This window comes from Hyalella azteca, unplaced genomic scaffold, assembly GCF_000764305.2.
Source record: "Hyalella azteca isolate HAZT.00-mixed unplaced genomic scaffold, Hazt_2.0.2 contig1382, whole genome shotgun sequence".
Classification (NCBI taxonomy): domain Eukaryota; kingdom Metazoa; phylum Arthropoda; class Malacostraca; order Amphipoda; family Hyalellidae; genus Hyalella; species Hyalella azteca.
Window position 1 is genome coordinate 51,807 of NW_025931701.1, and position 19,703 is coordinate 71,509.

The 19,703-nt window shown below is 36.7% G+C and overlaps 1 protein-coding gene and 1 non-coding gene across 2 annotated transcripts in view; one reads left to right on the top strand and one right to left on the bottom strand.

Annotated features, from left to right (window-relative positions):
- The first annotated feature begins 527 nt into the window (after positions 1-527).
- LOC108670906 (rho guanine nucleotide exchange factor 17) overlaps positions 528-19,703 on the top strand; it is a 55,545-nt gene continuing 36,369 nt past the window's right edge. The window contains exons 1-3 of the mRNA XM_018158402.2: positions 528-587; positions 2,428-2,505; positions 5,458-5,535. Coding sequence (XP_018013891.1) covers positions 528-587; positions 2,428-2,505; positions 5,458-5,535 — 216 coding nt within the window. The remainder of the gene's footprint in view (positions 588-2,427; positions 2,506-5,457; positions 5,536-19,703) is intronic.
- Positions 11,011-11,082, bottom strand: Trnag-ucc. Its single transcript has one exon. It is a non-coding gene; the product is annotated as a tRNA-Gly (tRNA).

A 19,703-nucleotide genomic window follows, 5' to 3' on the forward strand; every position in this document is an offset into this window, starting at 1 on the left:
TTTTGTGGCGTTGGAACGAAGCGACTGTTGAACGTTATCGTATCGAAAAGACAAATTGAAGTTTTCGTAGAGAAAAGTTTACTAACAAAGACCGAATAAAACCAGATTCTTTATGAGAGAAAATTTGAAGGTTCAAACCATCTTCCTAATCTCCTTTTCAATTGTCCATCAAATCTGAAGATATTACGAATAACCGTTTTTTAGGTTACTGATTTTAGTATTATTATGTTTTTGATTTTATTTTTGGTAGGTTTATATGCGATTGATTTTATTTATCGTTTATTAATTTGTCTAGAAATGAACATAGATATAAATATGTTTTGATGCTTTGATAGTTGTTCTGGGATTTTTTTTATATCTAGATCCATCCTACTTGTACATTAAATGACATCGTGAATTCACGGCAATCTGATCTAATAGCAAAATTGAAGATGTTTTAAACATTAAATTACGAGGAACGCAGCAGGAACATGATTTTTACCAGCTGGTTTGTGTTGTTTGATCATCGCGGTCGAACAATTAATACAATGACGAATGCCGTGAAATATCGTCACGGCATCGGATCTTTGGCAACAGCAATTTCCGCCGTATGTTTGCTTCCACGAAATCGAACAAAATTTGGTCGCCCTATTCAGTTTAACTTTATTAAACCCTGGGAAAGATCGTCAACCTAAACGTAGTTTGAAAAATAAAAACAATATAGAAATTTCCCACAAATTTTTTAATTTACATCAAATCAAGGCGTTGAATACTTGGTTCACGAGAATATAATGAATAAAAAATTATGAGAAGGCTCATTTGAATCTTTCATTAGAGTTCTAATTTCGTTTACCGAAGTTCTATATCAATGTAATGTATATAGAACGGGTACTGACTCTATTATGTGAAATAGAAGATCGAAATAAATTCACAAAATATAAAGCAATTGCTACAAAAGTGTAAATTCGAAGATTATGAGACTATTTATATTATTTAATAATCATGCAATAGGCAAGGCACAACCCAATGCAGTTTACAGTCCTGTACCAAGTCAAGGTGAAGAATGAAGTGCCACAGCAAAAAGCTTAGACAGAATACAATTTACACATATATAGTTTCGGTTAATTAAATTAGTGAGCATGACAATAACGCGGGCTTGACTACGATGAAATATTCCTTTTATGTTTAGGGCAAATCTTGCGGAAGCGCGGGTAGCAACGACATTGGGTTCATTTCGGTCTTGAAGTTCTTCTAAATTTCGCAGATTCGGTCAGCCTAATTTGCAGGAAATCGCTTAGGGATTTTCCATTGTTACCTCAGGATTAACGATACGCTCGACAGAAACGCACGGGACAAAAGGCCTTAAAAGGTTTGTTGGAATTAAGCCTGGGTGCGGGCAAGGCAGGACATTAGCGACAAAGAGGAGCTGGCTTGGCAATCTTTAAAGCTAATGAAGTGCGTGGTGCAATGATGGCGCCGTGCTCGTCTGTAATGCAATATTACTGTCATTAGCACTGGGCAGCCTCGAGCAGCTATTTACTCATGCACACGTTGAACCTTCAGTCATGGAAGTAATGGATTACTTTTTACTACAAAACTGCTAGCCTTGTTGTTCGGGTGCCTAATTTGTTTGTTTTAAGAACTTCAGTGGGTGAAAATGTTTACTAGTATTCAACTGTTTTATTGGGTGCTACTTCTCAACATTTTCGCTGGTATCAGGCTAATGGCTGAGTCTGCGTAGCGGTTATTGTGTGCCGCTCTGCTATTTTCTCAAGGCAAAAATACCAATTGGATGAAAAATTTTTCAGATTAATATTGCCGTAATTGTCAAGTATAAAAGATAATTGATGATGAAACAGATCTGATTGCTGCTTTTATGTGGTGGCGCCACAGGTTTTGATAACACATTGCAATGAAAATCTCATTCAACAATTCATCACTCAACTTTTTTAATCTAAACTTTTTTAACTGAGAATTTTGCTATAAAATCACATCTTCAATTCGTATGATTGCAAAGGATTGTAAAGAATTAGAAATACATAAATAACTGCAACTTGGAACCATATATATTTAAAAAATCCTTAAATTTTGACTTAGAACAGATAAATATCAAGACGCGGCAAGCTTTAATTTAGGGTTATTTGTTCTGCAACGTTCTTCGTTTATTGGCTTGGATTAATTAATTAAGGCACGTCTCACCACTTGATTATATTTTTGGTAGTATTGTTACTGCTTCTTTTGCAATCAATCATCCATTCTTCCGCAAATAACACTCATGCTCCTCTTCCGAAGAACACTATATGCTCTGAACTTCATTACAATCACAATTGTTTGACGCAGGTACTCTCTATCTCCTTATCTTCTCCTTATCCCCAGCTTCCTCCCACGTTATCATGATAATTAATCCTCAATGTTTTAATGAGCTAATGCCCGATTTTTATGTCACAGGACACTCGAGCGCACGTCATCGGCGAGCTTTACGACACCGAGAAGAATTACGTCAAGAAACTTGGCTTTTTGATAAAGGTGAGGCCTGCGCTAGTCGATGATTTACGACATGGTTTTATTAAGTATGTCGCCCATAGCAGGTTGTTGGTACTTAAGTTGATTTTCTTCTCAATAACTGCACGCACGTCTGAAATTATTAATTGTAACCTAATGGATGATGAGCCACGCAATGATTTAAACCATTCAGCACAGATTGAGGTGAAAAAGGTATCAATTTAAGTATGAAGTTAGAGATTCGATCATGTTTCAAAAAGTTCATATTAATTTAGATGATTAATCGCATTTATGTAGTACAATATTCAAACAATTTATTGCAAATGAAATTATATAATTACTAATACAATATACTACTGAGAATTCACGTTCTATAAACGTACGAGTATATCATAAAAAGACTTCAAAGATCTCATGGTGGGACTATCAAATATCTCACGTATGATTTTTTACTATAAACTCAAGCTAGAAACACTTTATTTATTCACAGCATTGCTGCAGTAAAACTTGGAACAAGGCTGAACAGGAGTGCAGACCGACATTGAATTGAGAGCAGTTCTGTATTCTTTAGCTGTGCTGTAACATTTGCTGGAGAGCGGCTAGTGCGTGAGAAAGTCGAGCTGTTCCTTAAACACTTGTCTACGTGTTCGAAACTCACAAAATCTATGATTGATAATTTTATTTTAAACCATTATTTCCTGAAAATCGAAGCAAATAGATGAAAAATTGTTGGCTAAATTTATCGGCTATGAAATTTCACAGAATTTAGCCATGATTATTAGTTCATAAGATTGAAAATAGTTAAAGATTTGCTGCCTGCATGTGCAATTCTACTTAATTGTGGTCATTGGATAAAATGTCTGTGAAATTTGATCTTAAATGTGGCAGTCTCAAGGAAAATAGGGCGAGTTGATTGAGCAATATTTAAGCTAATGCGATAAGTTGATTTGTGCAGCCCGTTGCACACAAAAGGCAATCAAGGAGACCTAAGGGTCCCTGATTACTCATCACTCACTGGAGCATGGGCAGCCAATCTTAAAGAGAAAGGACTTTTCTTCAGTCTAAATGCAATGTTTCAAGTAACACACACAATTCATTGGCGCGGCACGAGCGTCCGCTGAGCAGTGATGTACGAGCGTCTGTAATCCTTGATTTGTAATGAGCAACAAGACGAAAAATTTAAGACAGATCGCCCACACGACAAGAAATCTGTCCTAGGCGCCTTATAACATATCTTGCTTCTTGCTTCGAGATCTGCGCGCGGTCTGAGAAGTAATAATTGAATGTTCGCATTGTTTATGCTGTGATGACTTGAAGCTCGCAAAGATTCCGTTCTGTATAGAAGCTCATAGAGTTTACGGTCTCATGAGTAAATCCCCACAAAATTTCAATCCTGATGAGTAAATGCTCACATAGTTTACGGTCTGATAAGTTAATGTTCATCAGTGCTAGCATCCCTATATGAGATACAACACCCCACGCTATCACTGTGCTCTCGATGACGTTTTGAGCAGAAATTATCTCTATTTTAAATGGTTTTAGCTTCTCTACAATTAAATAATGAAGTCTAAATTTTCCCACTTGCTAGACGAGCTATTTAGTCGGGTTAGCAAAGAAACCTGCCAAAGAATAGAATCATTGTGTAATCAAAAAGTTTATATTTTCATTTAATCAACTTTTTTGCCTTGTCATGCTTGCTTTTCGGTATCTGTAATTGTTTGCCTCAGTGCCTGATATTCACGCTTGTTCACGATCTAGTATTTATATTTACCATAGACCTCCATTTAATTAGTCAGGATATCCCTCACATTATTCTGGCCGCGAGCCTTGAGCTGTCTACCGCTATTTCTTGTTGGTAGTGCGGAGGGACAAGAGGCTGTCGCCCAATTCTGGCCGAGATGGATGATCATTTGTGGCAGACGCGAAGCTTCTTCTCGTAAACTGGTCTCTCGGTACATAATTTTTGGATAATGGAGATAAATTTAGGATTGCAATTCGTTCATACCTGTCCCATTTCGGCGTAGATACAAGCTTACAGGACATGCCTGTAAAAACTACAACTCAAATTTTACTTATGTTCGGAAATGCTCATTAACTAGTAATTATTTTATACAAAAAGTATTTATTGATTTAAATTTCATGTTAAACGTCAGGACAAATCATTTACTAATTAACTTCTCATCCTTGCACTATTATTGTTCGCGTTCGACAACCTGTGCGTTAGGAATTCTGAGCGTCCGGCATGAGAAATTCATTTCTGGAACCTGTTATGCCATCAGAATTGTTTTTTATCACATTTATTTGTAATGAATTTGAAATATCTTTATTTCTTAATTTGCTCCAAAAACACTTGAATTATTATTAATATCTTCATAAACTTTCTTTGGACGTGTACGAAATGGAGCTAAAGTGTTCGGGCTATGGTATATTCTGGACGAATTTTAGTGTGTTTATACTGTGTTATTTGACGCATTCTTTGGAGTTTAAAAAGTCTTCAGTGTGGAAATTAATTATTCAAGGCAAAATGCGTATAATAATGAGTATCCACTTGGTACCCTACTTTCGGTAGTACTTGACCATTGACAACAATATTGAGTGTTTATTACCAAATAATGTTTATTATTTCGGAAGAAAAGAAATGGATGTTATAGAACAAGTCAAGCGAAAATGATTTCCGTTAAAATTGAAGGCTAATGAATGAGCTCAAGGCTCCACGGCTCTCTGAAAGATTACTGTCTACCCTAATTTACCGAATAATACTTTGTTCCGCCAGGTATTCAAATTAAAGTGATCTTTTATGGTTCAATGGCCAACATTGTATCTCTGCGCTGTAAGTACCTTTATATTAAGATTAATAACCACTTAGCTATGTTTCTGCCTATTTTGGATGCATCGACTTGCCATTTTATTTTTATTGCGTATTTGCATTTAATTTTCATATTCCGAGATTGAAATGTCTGTATCTTCTCAATGCAGCGCTACGAGCAAGCACTTCGAGGTCCAGAATTTAGTTCCATCATCGACCAGTCGCTCGTGGACGACATCTTCTATCAGGTGAGCATTGAAATACTACATAACCGTTCGTATATTTCATATGACGCATATTAGTAAATTAAATGAGTTTTACTTCACTGATGTTGGGGACCATCAGGTTCGCATGAACTGTTGTCATGAATAAAAGTCTTTTCTGGTCAAAATATACTTAAAATCCAACACCACATCAAAGATATAAAATTGGGCAAGGTTACAAAGTTAATCGAGACAATCTGGAGCAAGACATATACGGGCCGAATAGAGGGATCCTTCCTGCCCGCTCTCTAAAATCCGAATGAATCCGTTCGTACGACACCAGTCAGCAAAGCTACGATTCTTTCTAAAACAAACTTACAACTTTTACATCCTAATTAAAATACATCATTTTCCTATACACTATACATCAAGATAATACACATTATTGATCTTTAATAATTAACCAAGCCCTCTACATTGAAAATAATGCGCTTAATGTGTGCTTAAGGGGACCTGCTGCCTAAAATTTTCAATTTTGGCGTTTTTCGGTTTTTGTGCTCATCTGAAAGCTGGAATTCTGCTCTTTCCAATGGTACCACTGCCATCGCTGTACGCCAATATTTACGTTCATGACGTCTCTTTAAAGGGAAGCGGGTGGGAGAGTTGTTTAAGTAATTAGATATAAAGTAATTAGAAACGATAGAGTCGATAGATATGGTCTTTACAAATCGAATGATACGTGTCTCGATGTTGTAGGATGATATTTGTAGGAGGAGATAGATTTTCTGAAGTACCCGTTATTTGTCCGTTTTCTATGAATATCACGTTTTCTATCAATTTTTTCGAAAAATTCACAGGAGCAAAATGTTTTTCTTTTTACATTTTACGTATGTATGTGAAGTTTCATGTCAATCGGATAATAACTATAGAAGTTATCAAAATTATCAGTAGGTCCCCTTAATTGCATGGCAGAAATTCATCTAGCATCAGAATTGTGTCTTATTTCTCTGTTTATAGACCTGACTTTAGCTACTAGTCGAAGCTAGTATTTATATTTTCACTTTAAAAATTAAAACCTTGAGAATTTGTTGTGGCCGCTCTGCTTTTGAATTTTTATGGATGAATAATATCATGTTCTGTTCCAAATGACTTTAGAAAATGGATCGTTGAAATAGCAGTCCAGAAAGATTCCAGTATCACAGCTTGTACGAGCTTCAGCAGCAATTCTTGTAGGGGATTGACTCCAATTACAAGTAATGAAAGCGCCTGTACCGCGAACGATTAAAATTAACTGATGAAGCGAAAAAAAATTTCGTGTGTGTCAGAATAACATTTTATATGCTCGACACATGTAATGCAAGGTATTATTTTAGAATTTTTGTGGTGTGAAATCGCTTGCTATTGAAAATATTTTGATCGGTTTAGAACATAATAAATACATGAGCGTATTATGGTTCACCCTCCCATTCTAATGCAACTAGTATTGGTTTCATCTAATTTAATTTTAATAGGGATATATATAGTCATGTAATCTAAAATGTAAAATAAAGCTTTTACTTTCATTTCATCTTGCGCCGTTTCAATTTTCGTCATTTGGCCGCTGTGGAGCATTTGTCTACGGATACGTCAATCGTTATTAATTTTGCTCGTGTCAATAGGAATTTTAACTGAAGTTATATCCTTATAAGACACTAGGTTAAAAAATGTGCATCGACCCCTGCAAAGGCACCACATTTCAGTGCTGTAGATTGCCTAAGCTTTATCGACGTGTCTTAATGTCCAGACAAGCGTAAACGATCATGTGATCAAAGTGCGCTACGTGAAAGTCCACTCAGTGTGTCCAAGGGGCAACTCGTGCATTAACTGCCCAGGTTAGTCTGGCGCTTCGAGTTGAGATATAATCCTGGTAGGCTCGCCACGCTTTGGATTGTATGGCTGGAAGAAATGAGAACCTACGAACACCTCAATTAATTTAGATTCAAATAATTTATCGTGAATTTATTGGTATCAACTTCTTAGGACGACTAACTTAAAATGGGAAATATTGTAACTTAGCAGCGCGTGCTTTATTTTTATTGTCACCATTATTACCTATTTCAACTATTTGAAGGACACTTCTAGTAGAATTCCACGGTCTTAATCACTTTCTTTAGGCAAAAGTTTGGTCCTTACTCTTAAATTTGGAGACGACGAGGCTCCTATATTAAATGTAATAATTCTTCTCCGCTCTCTTACTTTTTTCCGTTTCATTGTTATTCGAGTATTGAGTGAGACCTTTCGCTCTATCTGATCTCCGCTCATCGCTTTTTTTTTTTGAGGGATGTTCCCGAGAAAGTGCAAACACAACGCCCGCAAATGGATTGCAGGTTTCATTCGCAGTTCAGGTACAAATTTTTGCGACTTCTTACTTACGTTCAAGGAGAAATGAATGCATTCCAGGCTGCCGCAATCGTGTGCTTCACAATATTTGCACGCGGCCGGTATTGTGGGGTATTGCCTTGTTATTAACGTAAGGAATGAAATTGGATCGGAATTTTATAGCATGCAGACTAAGAGATGTGTAAAGACAGAGACCGCAGCCATTTTTACCATTGTCTCCCATACTGAGGGTTTGTAAATGAATCTTTCCAAAAATTTGAATGTCACTGTTTGATTGGATTTAATCTAATTTAGTATCTTGTTCGTTTTACTGGTTACTGGTGGAGTAACTAAGCGGAATGATGTTATATAGCGCCAAAGAAAATATCAAATATATAACTTAATAAATGATCTTTATTCACTTATGCTTCAATTTTACAGTACTGAGCTTTTCTCTTATTTTCAACTTTTATACATGATGAGTCATTGATCGATTCTAGAACCTCGGCGACGTTCTATTGTAGCCGAACATATATAGCAGATCAACAAGAAGGTGCTTGCAATATGTAATTCCTAAGTTGTGAGTGTAAAATTATTGGTATATACCACTAGGATGTGCGTCCTGTGTTCAAACTGGTATACAACCTTTAATTGTATGCATAGCCATTGTAGGCGCGAAGGCAGTAGGTCTCTTTCTAGCTTGATCGTGTTGCTTTTTACGAGAATTGACAAGGCCTGTTCAGACCGTCTTTCCTCTTGAGACACATGATTTTTCAATATAGTTCCCTATCACGTAATTTATACGTTGTGAGATCGCCAGCCAAACTAATTTTTGGACCCAAGTTCGATTCTGTATGAGAGTTAGTCTGTTCCCAGCTTCGTTTTTGTCTGATGAAATTAACAGACATCGCTGCCTTTCCTATACCAGAGATTAGGTCAAGCCTAGCAGCAATTGCCAACGGACCTACCGGAAGCCCTTGGAGTCAAGCCTACCGGAAGTGAGAGTCAAGCCGTCTTTGAGAGCCTTTATTTAACATCAAATCACAGTTAAACTCCCTTTTTTGAAATTTTAGAGAAATTGTTCTTTTTGTTTGTCAACAAATTGTTCTGTCATGTCTCATGACCTAACCAAAAAAAGTCAACTTTATAATCAGGTAATATCCCACCACGATTGGTATTGTTAATTCGCGCTGGGGAAACCGCCCTATATTTTGTTCGTCCGTCTACAAACACAAATAATAATACAATAACGTCTAAACCAAACCGACAACGAACCTGCAATAAACGAAAACATCGCTACCATTTAGTACAAAACCAGATGAACAACGGTTATAGGACTGATGAACGAGTCCTCAATTCAACTATGTCAATTAATATCAGAAGCACACTAGGAACTGACCGAATCAAATTCGTTAATTATTACAACAACAAAAAAATCATGAGTTTAGTCATAAAATCTGTGTAACAAATCAGGACCACTATAGGAAACTAATGATGTTTACAAATTTTCCTGTGATAATAAGAAGGTTGTAGACTTCTAAAAAGTTTAAATTACATCCGTTTGACCACAACTACCTTGAGCCTCCGCCCCATGCAGCCGCCACCTCCAGTCCTGAGGGAGCAAGGAACCACATGAGGGAGGCTCACAACAAGACCAGCACTCGCGCGGTGCTGGAATGCTGGTCATCATGCGGTGCCCCAAGCCTGCACCAGCATCGCCATGCGGTGCCCCGACGCCTGCACCAGCATCATCATGCGGTGCCCCAAGCCTGCACCAGCATCATCATGCGGTGACCCAAGCCTGCACCATGCAGCATCATCATGCGGTGCTCCAAGCCTGCACCAGCATCATCATGCGGTGCTCCAAGCCTGCACCAAGCCTGCAATTAAATGAAAATCAAAAAGAAATTTTCAGCATTTTCGATCTACATCTTGAGTTTCATTGCACGTTTTTATTTTCCTTATGAGATTGTGACCGCTTCAGATTGTCTCCTATCAATAAGAGAATAATTTCATTTAGAGGATAACCAAACAGCTGTCAATATTTTTGATGAATTTGGAGGAATGTTTTTTTTTTGGTTTATTTTTGTTAGCGAATGCTAATGACGTTCCAAACTGGCTCTATTTTTCTTCTGTTTACAATTTGAATACGTCCTCTGAATACGTTGATCAGAGAACGTCTAAAGTGCTATGCTACATAATAATCGCTGCTAAATTCGAAATAAATGTTTTTAAAAAGAAGCTTATTCTTCCTGCTGAATCTTGATTGCTCCAGCGTTGTTGACTGTAGCCGAGCTCCCGACTGGTGTTCTGTGCAACAAAAAGTCCATTGTCGCCCAGGACTGTACCAACAGTCGCATCCTAAATTATTTCATCCCGAAAGAATGGGACCCGTCACTGCGAATTTCTACATTTGAAAGCTTACCGAATTATTTTAGGTGTTTCCCAGCTCCGATTGTTTCCACGTTTTGGTTAAATTTTTATTATTTGGGTTTAGTATGATATTATCCAGGTTACTGAGTTTCTTGTCTTTTTCTAACCAATGATGAAGTTTGAAAAGTTTACTTAACGAGCAGCTACGATTATGGATGCAAAGTGTGACTCTTTCGGGAACTGAGTGTTGAATTTTTATAAGTTTTTTCGTAAAAAAGGGTTATTTTCGCTTATGTTTGTTCATTGGTCATTAATCTTGGTCAATAATTATCTATATCGTCCGATTATTTAAGCTATTGCTTAAAGTGTGCTCCAATGCTGAAACTATTGAAACCACTAAAACAATTCTAATTTGATATATTGTATTAAATTGTAACCCTAAAAATATTTATATCTTGGTACTCATTTGGAATAAATACGGTATAACTTATTCTTGCTTTCAACTGAGTGGAGTGTATACCAGTATTTTATTGTCGTCATAACTGAAGGAAATACGAGGGATAATGTACGTTTGCCTTAAAAAAATTAATTATAGCGCTGTCTAGAATTTGTATGGTATCAATTATAAGAAAAACTTGCATAATATAAAAATACTGATTTTCGGCTTATTTTCTACGATGCTCCAGCTTAGCATGCCTCATCACCAATTATTCTCCGCGGCGGATACTCTCTTATATTATCTTTGGAAATACTAGAATATTTCCAAAGATAATCCAACCAAAAACTTCTTGCGATGGCCGGGAATCGAACCCGGGTCAACTGCTTGGAAGGCAGCTATGCTCACCACTATACCACCATCGCTGCTGCTCTAGTGTGCTATTCTTGACGATAATATCCATAGTGTTCCTGAGCCATTCACACTCAATTCTCTCAAACTTCTAACTAAATAAAAAGAATACAAATCAATTCATTCCAAAGTTTGCGAATTTATGTCGCGGAGTTGACTTTTGTAATGGGATCTTAACTGCATATGTGAAACTTAATTCTAGCTAAATAAAAAGAATCCAAATCAATGCATTCCAAAGTTCGCGACATTATGTCACGGAGTTTACGTTTGTAATGGGATCCTAACTGCATATGTGGAGGAGATTTGCCGCAGTAAGAAGCACAGCAACGTAATGTTCACCTTGGTTTTCCATTACTCCTGTCACATATATTAATAAAACGATTTCGTTATTGATTGCAAATTTTAAAATTATGTTTTATTTAATTTTGAGTGACTCATATCTTTATACACATTGTTGCTCTTCGACGAAAATGAATTCTTTAATTAGTATAATATGGATATAAATTTAAAATGGATATGAGTTTAATTTTATCTGTTGTTTGTATCGTGATTAAATGATTTGACACAGCAGTCTACTTTCAATTAACTTGAATGCATTTATTTTGGATACGGAGTCTGTTTCTCACATAACTTATTAATAATATTCATTCGCATTATTTGAACGTATTTTTTTGGAGATGAAGCTATTCGGAGAGAAGTTTTGCACCATTTTTCAAATGATTTACTGGCGGAGTGAATAATGATGAAGAATAATGGTTCATATGTAATTTTCGAAGAAATTATCTTGACGAAGAATAATGGTTCATATGTAATTTTCTTTATTTATGTTTGTTGAAATTATTTTATTTTTGAATATTTAAATCGCGCTGTTAAATGGCAACTTTTTACATCACACCTCAAAACTCGTGGCAGATTATGAGAATCTCGTTTGGTATCCCACCAATCCTGGGACGATAAGCCTTGACTGAATAAATGATTGAGCAAATGAAAGCCAAACTCAATAATAATGTTATTATCAAGTCTAAATACGGTTTATCTACCGAAAAGGGATTTTCTCATTTAGTCTAGTCAAGGGATTAGACATTTTATAATTAGTTACTTGACCAATTACCCAGATATTGTAACTCATGATGGATCAAGTGAAATATAAGTATATAATAGAGTGCTGGGGAATATTGAAAAATAAATGTTCAAATTTCTTAACTAAATATTTAATGCAAAATAATAATCAGTGTGCGCTTTGGATCCACGGACCTCAAAGGCCAGCACGCATGAGCTGCGCCACTGTTATGTATGTGATGTTGGATGTTCATAATTGAAACATCTTTTTAACAATAACATTAATAACATATTTTATGTTAAAAATTGATTTGTTGAAACCAAACACAAACGTGAGCGATGTGATGATTCAAGTAAAGCTGGGATATGCTATAATCAAATGTTGTTCACCGTTAACATAATTACACTCAATCAATAAATTGATAATTAGCTCCATATATAAATGAAGAATAAATGCTCGTTGACCGTTGTAAAAGACATATCTTAGTTATTTGTCGATACTCGCAGTCTTCATTCATTTGGAAAAACTTTTACGTGCGTTCTGAAGCATTTAATATATTCGTTAACACGGCAACAATATTCCGGAAGCCTTGTTGCGGGGCTAAATAGTTGTCAAGACAACATAATTAAACACGGCAAAATATAATTAATGATAGCTCTAGCCTGTGCAAGTCTTGCATTGCGTCTGAGTGTGTGAATGCAGAGGCGCGTTGTTGGTGCTGTGGGTAATGGGTTGAGAACAAATACAATTGGAATGCTATATAGAAAAGAGTGCAGAATACTGATGTAAATGGTTAAGCTCCAAATAATTAATAAAAACTTCAGTTCTGCAATGGTAAACATCTATCGATAGTTATGCACATGCATGTTTATGTTTTGAAATTCTTTTCTGACCCTGTTAGAAGAATAAGTAATAAATGTACTTAAGAAGAATAAAACACTTATTCTTCTAACAGGGTCAGAAAAGAATTTCAAAACATAAACATGCATGTGCATAACTATCGATAGATGTTTACCATTGAAGAACTGAAGTTTTTATTAATTATTTGGAGCGTAACAATACATCCGTATTCAGTACTCTTTTCTATATAACATTCCAATTGTATTTGTACTCAACCCATTACCCACAGCACCAACAACGCACCTCTGCATTATTACTTATTCTTATTACTCGTAATACAGCATCGGCGTTGGAGTGTAGGTTTGATGAGTTGCTATCGACTTAGGTTTTTAGCCATTATAACTATCGATTCGTGATTCTGTTTAATAGATCTCAGCCGTGCGGATCGAGTGAGAATGCTATGAGAGGCCAAATGACCTTTCACTTCTGAATGGTTCGTTAGTCATGCATGTTCACAGAAATATCCCCTAAATTTGGAAACATTTTCTCGAAAATTGAGACTCAATATTCCAGAAGATCGATCATCCGGATTTCATTTGAAATAAAAACCGTGGAAAGTATTAGCAATATTTCTGACAGACTTGAAGATTGAAGTCCGCAAATAAATTTGTTAAGCGACTGCATGTACCATGTCGCTGAGTTTTCCGCTCGAGAGCGTCACGAAAATGCTGGCGATGCAGCACGTTAGTCGTCCCTCTGCTATGAGGGGGCGCGCTAGAAATTTTCGAAATTGCTACAATTTAGAAATTGCTAGAAATAAAATCTAAATTTGAATTGTTACAATTAAATTAAATTTAATTGTAAAAATTAAATAAAATCGAAATTAAATTTAAATAATTCTAAAATAAAATCGAAATTTAGAAATTGATAGATATAAAAAATGACGCGCGCTAGAAACTTTCGTGACGCTCGAGAGCGTCACGAAAATGCTGGCGATGCAGCACGTTAGTCGCCCGTCTGCTATGAGGGGGGCGCTAGATAACCGCAGACTGCACGCACCATTGCCTTGATACGCTCGGCCGTCCTCAGCTGCTTTAACCATAACCCCATCGTAGACCCCCTCAATCTGCGGGCTTAGCTCGGCGTGACGATATCTTACTTTTTCCTGCAGCGCATGCAAATTTGTACGTAGCCCGTACAGGCTAACGTGTATACAACAATCGGGTTGTCTGCAAATTGGTTGTTATGCATAAATCTTTAAATCTTCAATTACCTAACGACCTAAGAAAATGTGAAATTTATTTGCCAACAGCTTTCAAATTTTTCGGTTCAATATGGATTGACATCAAATTTGAGAAAAATGACAAAATCTAGAAAAGAAAATAACAAAAAAAACTGAATTCATTTTCATTGAAAGCTACTATTTTAACTTGCATGTCTTGAGTCAGGAGATGTTTATAATATAATATAATATTGTTTTGCTAGCTATCCAATACTATTGACCTATTGTGCTCTCTGACATATCCTATTGTGATAGCTGTCCAATACTAAGAATTTAAAAGCAAAGAAAAGTCCACAAAAATTCATATCTTTATAGAAAACGTTTCTATAAAGATATGAATTTTTGTGGACTTTTCTTTGCTTTTAAATTCTTAGCAAGGACTACTACACACAGGACATGCATAGCCTATGTCCAGCCTCTGCTAGCAGAGGCGATCGAACTACTACACACATTGTAATACTATTGTATGAAACAATTATGGGCATATAATTTGTTGATGCCACTAAAACACCAGCATTTTCATAGTGTAGGCGATCGCCTCTGCTAGCAGAGGCTGGACATAGGCTATGCATGTCCTGTGTGTAGTAGTCCTTGATTCTTAGTTAATTTGCGATTTAAGCAAACAAGTGAAGAAAACAGTGCGATTTAGAGTTAGAAGACAAGTTAGAAAACAACAGTGCGACAAGTTAGAAAAGTGCGATTTAAGAAAACAAGTGATATATATTCATTAATCTGTCCAATTCTATTGTGTCATCTTAATTGAATTAATTAACAATTGAATTAACATTCATACCAATGCATTCTCAATGGAAAGCGTTTTCATGAAAGCAAGTAATAACGGCGAACAGCCCCTTCTTATTTCAAGAAGAATCAATTGCTTGCGCTTCAGTTAGGAAAACTCCTTTTCGTTTTAATTTTTCATGCGTTCTAGAATGATGTTAACACTGAATGTTTATTTCTATGGTTTATCCTTGCAGTAACTTAAGTTTCCCCTCTCAATGAAGGCCGAATTTATGGAGTCTCCGGATGCTCCGAGACATGCACGCAGCCACTCTATTTTCTTAACGATATCTTCACAAAGTTCTTTATTATGTCTTGTAGGCTGGACGCTAATTTTATCAATATAATATTTGTTTTCTCCCCTTGCCCCACCGATCTTCTTGTTTAAAATCTACCTCAACTTCATCCAAAAAGGAAAAATAGTAGTGCAATGTTCTTTCTGCTTCTGGGTTTCATTTCCTTGTAAACCTTATGAAAATTTATACACAAGAGAAAGTTAATCCTATAACTATATATAACGTTGAATTGCTTGCTTTAATCGATACTGGCCCCCAATTATGAGGCCCTTTAATCGATACAAGCCCTAATTTGTCTCCTGATTGTGGACCAATGGTAATTCCTTGATGCTTTGGAGGCTGTTAGGATAATGATTTTCTTATTGTTTCCACAACTACTGGACCATCAGTGTATACGCTCGTTCTCAACCTATGAACAGAATTACCAGCCATAGAACTAACAACAATCATATTTGCTTCTTTATTCTTATTTACAACAACATTATTTGCTCTTTTAATGGCTGCAAGCCGCTGAACTCATCATATTCTGCTATAACTAAAGCTTCTGTCAGCCAAGTCTAGAGCTTCGTTGTGGTCGTTGCTACCCCTGTCGTTTTCATTTTCGGGTGAGACCTCTTAATCCAGCCTATCATTTAGGCTCATTATGCGAATGCCCAGCGGATTGGATTTCGCTCACAGCCAAACAGAATGGTCCGAGAACTGCATGGCATCGTAATTCCGAAGGTATTTTCTCAACTTCCATCTGAACGATAGAAGGAAATAAGTGGCGTCATTCAAAAAGTCGAGCTTCGATTCGCAACATTGGCTCAGCGATATCCTAATTCACGAACAACTTGTTTGCTTAATTTTGGGAATCAGACTATATTAATGTACGACAAAAAATGCTGACTGCAAACTGCAAAATTGTTTATTTTGATCTTGTGACACGTTAATTTTTACCTCCAGCATTTTACCTAATACTTTGATGAAAATACAATTTAATTTGAAATGATTTTTCATGATTTATCTCTTAAATTTCCCTTATTTACATTGTTCTAACCTAAATCTTGTTCAGGAGTACAATTTTTTCAAATATAATGTTTCGCTTTCATGTCTCTTTCTCCTAATTAAACGCCCACTTAAATGCAAGTAAATCGTCGTCAATTCAAGTTTTGAGGTTTAACGCTAACTAATGCTTTAGAAATGCTTTGAGCCTGGCTAGCTGCCTTCTTAAAAAAGCGCCCTACTTACAGTATATATCCTGAAAATCTGCAGTGGATTCTGCGCCCAGCCGGAATTTCCTGTTCTATGTACATTCCATGACAGCAAATTGAACGAATCACAGTATTACAATAGACGTAATGTTTCATTGCTTTTAACCGATTGGAGTGCATGTTGCCTATCAGCAAATGCGCATGCTATAAACTTGAAGCTACAATAGTTCCTACGCTCAAAAATTATGCAAGCGGAGTTTGTGCAAAATATGATGACAGTATCGTCCTAGATATTATACTATTTTGAAAAGATGCGAATGCGAATTTTTTTCATTGTATCACTTTTAATAAATGAATACCACGTTTTTAATTGAATAAAACAGGATTTGAGAAGAGAGACGAGTAAAGCTGAAACTCGAAAGAGGAGGGCAGAAGCTTCCGCATTCTGCAGGTCGATTTTGCCAGCAACTTCCGCATGAGCTACACGTCGTCCTATATTGTACAGGCAAAGGATCATCTGAATCAAATATATTTGACGCGAGTAAGAATATTGACCTGAACTTGGCTGAGTTCTCTACGGGAAAACATTGCATCAAAAAGAATTTTGTCCTGTGCTCTGCAAAGTATTTGATATAGGGTACGTTTAAGGAGATATTATCAAGTTGTGCATATTTGTTGTTTTTAAATTCCTTTAATTTTTAACGGTGATTGTCATTCAATTGTGTGCGATGTAGTGGAGCGATTTAAATAATTATGATATGTATTTTTTTTTAATTTTCTGTCAAACGCAAGCCTCGGCGTAATTAGTAAGAAATATAACTCGGTACTCACTGCAGTGAGTGACAGCTGCATTTTCTCGTCGACGAAAACGTGAAGCCACGGACGGACAGACGGATGGTCGGACATGACGAGCACAATAGAGGCTTTTTCATAAATGAGAAAATGCGCTAAAAAAACTTGGGAAGCTTGAACTCAAAATACTGTGGTACCGACTACTGTACGAAATGCTTTAAAACGTACAAGTCGCTTACACTACACAAGAGAGGAAAAATTTGAAAACTTCCTTAGATAAACTGAATATTAAAGCAGACTAGCGGCGAATTTGCGGAACAAAGCGGAAATTGACGAAAAAAGTTGAGATCGTCGAGTCAAGTTTCGAATTTGTCTCAATTACCCCGCAAATTAGTGAGACTTCCGATTAGGTTGAAATCTGATGCTGACGGCTACCTTGTAATAATATGATTTGAATAAATATGAATAATATGTAATATGATTTAATATTCATTGAAAACTCGTTGGAATTGGTTTTGAACTCAAATTGTACACTTGCATGGTTTTATGACCGAAATTTGAAGAAGCAAGGCGGACTTTGCCATTCTTCTCAACTTATTCACTTGCCTAGATTTTTGATCCGAAAGTATAATTTTTCAAATGGGTGAAGCCTCTATGTATAAATGGATCGACGCATTACTAGAAGGCGACCTTTATATTTGTTCGATTCGGGATATATCAGAAAATATTTTTAAAAATAATTATTTTAAATATAGTGTGCATGCAAGCATAGTTTTTACAAGTCTGGTATTTTACCGGGGTTATATTTATTATTGCATAAAAAATTGTCGTTTGTAAACTTGATTGCCAGTCAAGAACACGCGCAGGCAAATGCGACTCAGATGTGACAAGGTTGTTCATTCTCTCAGGCCCCACTGTTGTGTTAGACAAGCATCTCACTCACCTAACTAAGTGAGTCACTCTGATTCACATTACGACGCATGTAAATACTATCGTTCGTGAGTTGGTGATTGCCAGTATCGACCTATTATTATAATTTATTGACGCATTCGCTATATTTTGTTGAGTTTTCTGCCTGGAACACGATGTGACTGAGTGAAATACTCGAAGAGTCTACTCTTTCACTTCAAATTTGCTAATTTGCAATTTGAACTTCACCACTCAGGCATGGGGAAGTTTTTTGGGGGGGCTGTAGACAGAAAAACTCCTGAGAATCGGGATATTTTACGGAAATTGGGGCTTAGGCTTGTGACTTATCTGACAGCAACTGCCACGGCCTCGATAGCATTATCCGGGCAAGCTTTTAGCATGATAAAACACTGCGGTTGCTGGAAAGGAAGTGTATGTCGTCCTGATGTATTTTCATATCCCGCTCTGTGTAGCGTGTTGCGTGGATTTGCCATGAGGACGTGTAGCGTGCTTCGTGAATGTGACATGAGGTATAATAGAGTATTTCATGAATGGGACCTAATACCGTGAAGCATGTTTCGTGAATGAGACATGAGGCTCTGTTACATATGTTTCATTAATGGGACACGAAGCGATGCTTCGTGTTGTATGAATGGGATATGAGGAATTAGTGAATTACGTGTTTCATGAATGGGATACGAAGTATTATATGGAGTATTTCCTGAATGGGACACGAAGCCGTGAAGCATGTTTCGTGGCTGAGACGTGAGGCTGTGTTTCACGTTTCATGAATGGGACACGAAGCGATGAGTCGTGTTGAATGAATGGTTATGAGGAAGTGTAAAACGTGTTTCATGAATGGGACAGTGTAGCGCATCTCAGACGCTTATAGCTCCAAAATTTCTTAAACGACGTTCTTTATTGATTTTGGCCCTTAATGTTGCGCACCTGATAGTGTAAAGACAGTTTGCGAGCTAATGGACGGAAGTAGAAAGAATATGCTTTAAAATAAATTTCCCCTTCTGGAACGGATCTATAAACAAATATAAATTTTGTTGCAAACTGTTTTATAGACTTTGCTAGCTGAATCCCGGCACTGTGCGTCAGAGGCTACTCCATTACTTAATTTTAATCAGCGGGAACACGAGAAACCCCGTTGGCCTCTAATATATGGGTGCGGCAACCTGTTCACATTTCTGTCTCAAGTTCAAGTATTATAAATGAAATAAATTGAGCATTTCAACTAAAAATAATTTCATTTAAAAATCTTCCTCTCAATAGTACAACAATGGAGGCTAGTACTTGAATGTTACCCCTCGCAGTCCGCCATCGACAAAGACCACTTGTCAGAAAACGAGCTGCTCAAAGCTCGCGTTCAATTTCACCTTCAACTAATATGATGGATGAACCTGAATTTCCCAAACGATGGCTCTCAGTACATCGGCCTGCAGCAGCACCATCTCATCCATCAATCAGGGATCAT